This window comes from Notothenia coriiceps, unplaced genomic scaffold, assembly GCF_000735185.1.
Source record: "Notothenia coriiceps isolate Sejong01 unplaced genomic scaffold, NC01 NC01_scaffold00016873, whole genome shotgun sequence".
NCBI classification, from domain to species: domain Eukaryota; kingdom Metazoa; phylum Chordata; class Actinopteri; order Perciformes; family Nototheniidae; genus Notothenia; species Notothenia coriiceps.
This window is the reverse complement of record NW_011349574.1, coordinates 29,244-37,511: the sequence shown is the minus strand read 5'-3', so window position 1 is coordinate 37,511 and position 8,268 is coordinate 29,244. Positions and strand designations below refer to the sequence as shown.

The following is an 8,268-nucleotide window of genomic DNA, read 5'->3' as shown; positions in this document are numbered from 1 at the left end:
TTTGAGTCAATAATCAATTTATTGGAGAAAGAAAATTGTTTTGAACAGTTGATTACCCTGAACTTGAAGTATAACTCAACTGAAAAAACAATTAAAAAAAAGAAGAAAAAATGTATAATAATAAAAAAAAAAATCGTTATATTTCGATTATGTTGTTTTCGTAATCGTTGCAAGCCATAATCATAATTGCGATAAAATACGATTAATTGAGCAGCCCTAGTACAAATGCTAATGCACATGAACAGCCTTCACTTCAGAAGTGTAACCATGGTTAACACAAAATGTGTACCAAACTAAGTTCTTGCCTCTTGAAGTGAGTGAACAGCTGCATCACTGAGAATGGATACTATGAGGTCAAATTAAACCACAAATCCACGGTAGAAACAACCATATGTATCTACAGTGTGCCAAACCTGCTCCTCAATGGAATAGAACAGATCGTAGATAAAAAGAAAATTCCCCTCGATTATATTTGCACGTTGCCTGTTTGTGTCACAATGAAAAAGAGAGGTTGATTTGTAATACTAGATCATTCATAAGCAAATATAAGTGTTATGAAGAAGGGAACGTAAGATATCAACATATTAAATAATCTTGGTTTCAGAGCTTCTAAGATGAAAGAATAATGTTTTGGACGAACATATTATTTTTTAGATTCTCCTAGTTGTCTAAATAGATTTCTTGGCACAATTCCTGAATTTGTATTTTATTTAAGATGAAGCAGAGTCCTGCACATGATTTCATCTTATAGCTGTTATGCTTACCTGCTCTTTCTGTAATGGTTGATTTTTCTTTCAGTCAGCTGCTTTTCAAGTTGAATTTGATTTAGAAGTTATACAAAGCCCAATATTCAGGCTTGCTGCAACTTATTTAACTAAAATTGACATTATTACAATGTTTCAGATGGGACAGCATCAAACAAATAGAACAACTGAAGCTTACTGGCCTGAAATAAGTAGTTTTGAATGTGTATACACAGAAATACAAAGAACAAATTGAGGTTCAATCATTCTGGCTCTCGCAGAGATCCACTAGTCATGGATCAACAGTCAAGCAGTAAGCACATTTTCACCTACTCTGCAGAGTATGTAGTCGTGATACAGACTGGCAGTCAGATATCCCATTTTGGCTCAGTCTCCACTCCACTCTTTTTCTCTCTCTCATTCTCTCTTCCTCCTACACGGCTTTCAGACAGGCCCTGTTTGACACCTGAAAGCACCCTTAGTTTTAAATGTACCTGCCAGTTATGCAAGAGTTTGGCAAATTGAGAAATAGGACACAGCAGTGGATCCACATTACAAAAGTGTTTTTTTTATTTGAGCAATTAAAGAGAAAGCCCACCCTCACACATCTACAGTATCTATGACCATACATGGGTGTCCTCCTCTGGGTAATGCCAGCAGTTATTAATCAGATTAACCTTTGCTATTGCAACACTAATAATTAAGTGTTTCTGTTTGAATGAACAGCTCTTGGGTTTGCCTTCTACACTTGGCAATAGAAATGAGTACATTATCATTTTGTGTATGTTGAAAAATGATCTATATGACTAAACTGTTTATTTAAAGAGCCTTCAAATAGTTTCACATTAACCCACAGAGGTCCACTTGATAGAATTTTGGTCAGAAGAAATCTGATTTTAACGTCATTACGATGCTTTTCCCAACCATTCAAATTCTTAAATCTACAACTTTTACTGGAAGGACTGCGGAAATAAACATATTTAAATTACGCTTTTATGTGTGGCTACATTCAGTAATAAACTCAACTCAATCCAAAAACGGAGTTGACCTATGAAGCGTTAAATATTGATGTGATGTGGATGAAAGTTTCGCTTGCAGAATGTTACTTTGGGAATTGTTGTGACGCGATCAGCTAGAGAGAAGACATATCTCTTTGTTTGATTTGTTGGGACGACAGAAACACACAAGGTCATGCGGTGGTGTTACAGAGTGGAGCTTCTTATACTTCATTAACAATCAATTTAAAAGTAATTCATAAGGAGTGAGTTATACTGTATGTTTCCCTTGGTTATTTCTGATCAAGTTGGGAAGAGCCCCTGTTAGAACCATAACAACCGACCAGACTAAAATACATCGACAGCTAATGTATAGCCTTGAGGGGGGAGCAGACATATTTAGTAGTAGTAGTTCCAACACGTGCAGTCTTCTTAAACTGTATATACTTACACCACAATGAAACAAAGCCTCATACTCAAAGCAGGGAGGATTTCGTGAAGATAGGAGAGAGGCTAGAGGGAGGTTGAGCTAGTATAACTGGCGTTCCCTGACTCCCACACGTTATACTGCACAACATGCCTGAAACTATTTTGAAAGAGACAATATTCTCCTGCCAGCTTTGAGATGTGTGTCTGTGAGTGTGTACAGTCTGTAGCCATTGCTGTTATCCATTGTTGGTGAATATTGCACTACTGTTGCACTTTTCCCCCCACAAGTGGAAATATTTAGAAGAATCGACAGTTTTGATTTGCTTGTTTGGTCGAGCTGTGAATCAATTACAAATTGTGTGATGGCTAGCGTGTGGATGCTTTCTTTATAGTATTAGGTTCTCTGTGGATATGAATGTATTACTTTTTGGATTTCTTCCTCGCATGCGCACTGTATATTCTTGAATAGTGCATTCATGTGTGTATGAACATCACAAGGAGCTTAGCCCTCACCAAAGTGGAGGTGTTGATAATGACAAAACAAAAATCACACGATATCTTCTCTGCATGTTTTCCTGGCTCAGCCTGGCTTGGCTGAGCTTAAGAAACCTTCTGGGAAAACGTAATATGCGCCCCACCTCTGTCACCCAACAGTGAGAGAGCTGTATTTCCTGGTGAAAACGGATAATGGGGGTAGAGAAGTAAAGGAACTAAGGGGATGCCGACAGAGATGACATTTGTGGATGGTGCTAGGATTTTCAAATATAGGACTTCACCACCAGGAAGCATCAATTGAATGTTAGTCAAAGTACCTGTGATGTCAGGAAATGTGATATTAAGCATGTTATTGAACTGACTTAGCTTAGCCAGGGTGGCCACTACAACAGCAGCTATTGTTGTTCTATGGTGCAAATAATAAGAAGGAACCAGGGGAAGAAAAAACCAAAAGTGTAGGTAGGAAAGTGTTAATGTGAAGATTAGCAGACAGGTGACGGGTGAGAAACAGCAAAAATATATCCAGTTTGTTTTGTGCCATCACAGCCTTTCCACTGCTGGCTTGTGTATTGTTGTATACATGTGGCAGTGTTTTCCTGAAATCACCATTCTATACTTTTCTGACAAATATTTGTTGGGTTGGAAAGAAACTCCCTCTGTTCTTAACTTTGGGATTTTAGCCTTTGTAGTACATTTACTTGCACAAAACCTGTATAACACACTACAGGAATGGGAACCCCCCAAAAGCATAAAAGCGCCTCTTTAAATCGTTACGTATAAAGTACAATAGAGATAAAGTTCATCCTAATTTAAGTAGACGTCTTGTCATGTCATACCCCATCCAACATAAGACAGTTATTTATAAAGCTTATACATAAAGTGTTTGGGATTGTAAGTAGCATTTGAGTAGACCGGTGTAGCTTAACATTCTGTCCTGCTGCTGCATCTGAGTCCAAACAGTAGCAGTGCATAAAATGTGAACACTCCAGTACATTTTCTCGACATGGAAATGAATAATTCTCCAGTCATCTTATCTACATTTAAACTCAACACATTGTCTCATACGTTTTTGAAACTCAGTTCTGCCATTTGTATATCTTTTAAAACTTGAAGAATAACTTAAAGCTAGTCAGACCAATGATAGATTTAATTGGTGGAATGTGTTATTCTGAAGATAACATAGGACAATTGGGATGTGGAGACGACTGTTTGATTTATAAAAAAAGGGTTGCCCCAAAAGTTGGCTTTTACAAGCTTTGCAACTGAGCTTTACAATCATTGCTAATATTCAAATTGATGCAACTTTGCTACAGTTAACAACAGGTCAAGAGTACGCTGGGTATAATTAGAATATTTTAAGAACCAATCAAATTGTTTTCATTACATTTGCAATACATTTTTTTTTAGAAATTGTCACATTTTGGTCAGAGCTTGAAAACAATTGAGGTTTTTATAACCAGCACTGGCCAAAAAGAAACCCAAGGAGAAATGCAGTTTGCCTAATAAGGTACATATTGGACCTCAAGGCACATTATGCAGTATTTTGGTCCCTTTTTCTGCAGTTTTCAAAATCCAAGCTCCATGCAACTCTTCTTTTTTTGGAGAAATATACAGTTATCTCTCCTTCTGACCTTCCTGTTTTATGTTGATATATACTGTAAACCTTGACATACCCATAAATAACGATATTTATTTTTTATTTGCCTTTTGGAATGCAGCCTCATGCTTTACCTCCCCTGATTGATTGATTCATACCCACTTCAGTTCAGTGTCGTTGCCTCTTTTCTTCCCATTACAGCTCATTGGAGCTTCTGTTTCTCACAAAGCTAAATGTGATTTTCCAGGCTCGTGTAAATTCATGAGATAGGCACCAAGTGTTCCTGGGATGTCAGTGACTCTGATAGTCATTTGTGGATTAGAATGGTGTGTAGTGAAGCAATCTGTCTGTGACACAAAGAGACACAGTTTGGACCCATGTGCCAATCCCAGAGGAGCCAAATGATGTGTGTGTGTGTGTGTGTGTGTGTGTGTGTGTGTGTGTGTGTGTGTGTGTGTGTGTGTGTGTGTGTGTGTGTGTGTGTGTGTGTGTGTGTGTGTGTGTCTTTGTGTCTGAATGCCTGATTAATGGGTGAATCAGTGTGATAACTGCACATATGCAAAGCAGTTGTCCAACAGTGGTTTGAACATGATTGCTAGGTCATGCAGCTTTTATTTAGACAGATAGTGAGATAATTCATCCATGGAAAGCAATTGAGCAAATTGTTTTACAAATCCCGAACAGTATATTTTCTTCTTAACCTCTCTGTGGTTTAATCGTGGAAGAGCCTCCTGTAATTTATGGTGTTCCATCAATTTTTTCCATTTTTCTTTTACTCCCAACATATATTGGAGTAGAACATTATGTTTTTCATTATCTAAAGTATTTATACACTGTAGGCAAGGTTTGTAAACGAGCCTTAACAGGAGATCTAAATTATTTAATACTAATCAAGGATGTTCATTCTTGATCTTTGGAAAAAGTACGGTGATCATATTTTTTATTGTATTTTTAAATATGTAAGCTTCATTTACTATTGTTCTGATATAAACTCCTCAAAAGAAGTTCGGAAACGTTATTTCGGTCGATTATTGCTCCCCTTTAATAATACCATTTGGTATTGTATTTGATATCGTTATCAGCAGGTCATCACGTGGTTTCCGAAAATAACCGAGTGACACGAGTAGATTTTAGTCGAGACCGGCCGAAACTCTGTGTGTGTAAAAAGACAATCCACAAGCAGAAACTTGAGATCCACATGCGCTTTTTTGGTTGACAAATACAACATGGATTCACAAATGCCTGATCAAAAGTTGTCAATGTTAAAGAGATATTCACAGATCTTTTTTTTTATTTGTGAGTTAGCAAATCTTTTAAATGCATTTGTGGATGGTGTTTTACATTTACAAATCACACATTTACAAACAAATTATTTTTATGTTCACACATATTAATGAGACAAATCTAAGCACATACTTTACACATCAGCATCTTTTATTCAAGTGGCCTGATTCCATAGTTTGAACTAATGAATGATGGCATCCTCTGATAACTTCAAAGCAACAGGAACAGTATATATAGCTCTGCGCTAAGTCACATTAATATTGCACACTGGGTACTCTGCAATCAGTGTAGGATAGGGTTATGTAAGGCATGTCTTTATTTACATTCTTTCTGCAAATGTTGGTAAGGCAACAATGTCCCTCAAAATATAACATCTCCCATGAATTATTGCTCACGACATATTAAATCCTCTATTGAAAATTTGGAGGAATTTAAGTTTCTGGACAACCATAGCTCTGGTTTGAATAGAAGTAGATGGCTCTGAGTCTGACTTTGAAGACTCAGAGCGTGTGTGTGTGTGTGTGTGTGTGTGTGTGTGNTTTAAGACCAAATACAAATGTTTTGGCCACCAGGGCAAATGCTGGTAGGGCTGCTCATGTCATCTCTTAAAGATGTTTTGCTAGAAACTAGGGCTGCTCGATTATGGCAAAAATCATAATCTCGATTATTTGGGTCAATCGAGCAGCCCTAGTTTCTAGCAAAACATCTTTAAGAGATGACATGAGCAGCCCTACCAGCATTTGCCCTGGTGGCCAAAACATTTGTATTTGGTCTTAAATTGTAGTTCAACATTTATTTCCTGTTACTTCTGGACCAAGACGGTGGGCCAGCCTTTAATGTTTAACTGAGTGGAATATGTTGAATATGTTTTACCAAAATGTTGGCTATATGTTAAGGAGTTTTCAGGTTGTGACAGTGCAGTGCAACATGTTTGTTGATCTTGTTTATTGGTATTTATTATTTTGATATTATTTAGTTAAATGTAGATATGAATGTATAATTTATTTTATTTTGTATTGGTTTTTCAGTTGATTACCCTGAACGTATAATTCAACAGTTAAAAAGTTCAAATTATTATTTGTTTTAAAGTACAATAAATGGATGTTTTCAAAGTCAATGAATAATCGCATTTAATAATTTAATAATAAAGCAATTACAATTATTGACCCAAATAATCGAGATTATGATTTTTGCCATAATCGAGCAGCCCTAATTCGTACCATTTAAATAATCAATTAAAGTATGATTTTAGCTTATATCAATTAAGGATACTTTTTTGTGAAATTTGAGTCGTTGGAAATATTACATGCAGGCAATGGCTTCTATGTATTTGGTCCTCGATGTCCCACTGGTTAATTTGACATAACATAAAGTGACTTATTTTTGCCTTGAGAGACTGCAGATCAGAAAACAAGCCAACACCACCATCACAGATATCAACACAGTGGTCAAGTCTGCCTGTTACACACTGTTCTTCTTTCAAGGAATATACTGCTGATTTGTGACCATGCAGAACACTTTAAAGCCTGGTTTGTGTTTCTTACTGATCAGCTTCTCTACAAACTAGACTGATGGGCTGCCTCCACTCGTAATCAGTGAGCTTTGATCTATTTACTAGAATCAAGTGTATAAATGAAAAGGTCACTAGAACACAAAGCAGCCTTATTCTCTGATGAGACACACAAGAAAATATGCTTCTCTAATACGACATGAGCCACTTAAACTGATGTAGCATCTGACAACTCCATACAGTCATAAATTGTTCTAAAACGGCTCCAGGCTTTGTGGCTTAACTTTATAGACAACGTCCACGACTTTAAAATCTACCATCAAGGGCAGTTAAGTTCACAAAAAACAAGACGAGACTATCTACACATTATGGCAACTTCAATAAATCAACATTCCTGCTTATAACTCATGAGTAACTAAAACCTCTAACGCGATCTCCTTGTGCCTGTAACAGTCTTATCAATCAGACAAAGTCACTTTTAATTCTTCCAGACCTTTCCGCAGTCCCCTTAGTTGTCCCTCTCGTTCTCACCTCTCTTTCTTCAGTGGGCACACTTTGCATGTGCTCCCTTGCCTCCCACCCACGGCGGCAAGAGAGCGGCATGCCGGGTGGGGGCGGCATCAGAGCAGCCGGGTAGCAGGACGGGCGGCAGCAGTGATCAGCGGCTTTGGGGAAGGTCGAATGGTTCAGAAAGACGTTGAGAAACTTGAGCAGTGAAGGCAGGACCATGTTCCTCAGCAGCAGTGCACCGTGGAGGGGTCAGGGCAGCCCCCTGGGTGTCCCTGACCTACCGCTGTGCAAACCCATGCCAAGACTTCACTATGTGGTGTTGAGACAGGGAGGGGGTCACGGCACAAAAGCCGACCCGAAGGCATACTGTGGCACAGACAGAGCCTCATGCCTGGAGACGCTGTCAGATGTCACATGAGAGAGGGGAGATCACTATATTCTCCTGATTCACGTGTTAAGCTTTCCTCTGTTTTCTTCTTTGTAGAATTATTCTCCCTCAAGTGTGCAAATACAGAGAGTCGCAGCGGTTCAGTAGCCTGTTCAACATTTAACTATTCAACAGCTTCTACCCTGATGCAACTGAAACTCAGCCTGCCTTCCTTTCCTTCCGCATGGCTCAGTCAGACACGGATCAGTCCTGGCACACAGCTCCTTATTAATCCACCGCTGGCGTCACTTTCTCGTACATTTCAATGAGTTTCTTCG

At 38.2% G+C, this 8,268-nt stretch overlaps 1 protein-coding gene across 1 annotated transcript in view; it reads right to left on the bottom strand.

Moving 5' to 3' along the window:
* Positions 1-7,782, bottom strand: part of LOC104949918 (potassium voltage-gated channel subfamily H member 2-like) — a 34,630-nt gene extending 26,848 nt beyond the window's left edge. The window contains exon 1 of the mRNA XM_010776356.1: positions 7,585-7,782. Within this exon, the coding sequence (XP_010774658.1) occupies positions 7,585-7,782 (198 nt within the window). The remainder of the gene's footprint in view (positions 1-7,584) is intronic.
* Positions 7,783-8,268: the final 486 nt, after the last annotated feature.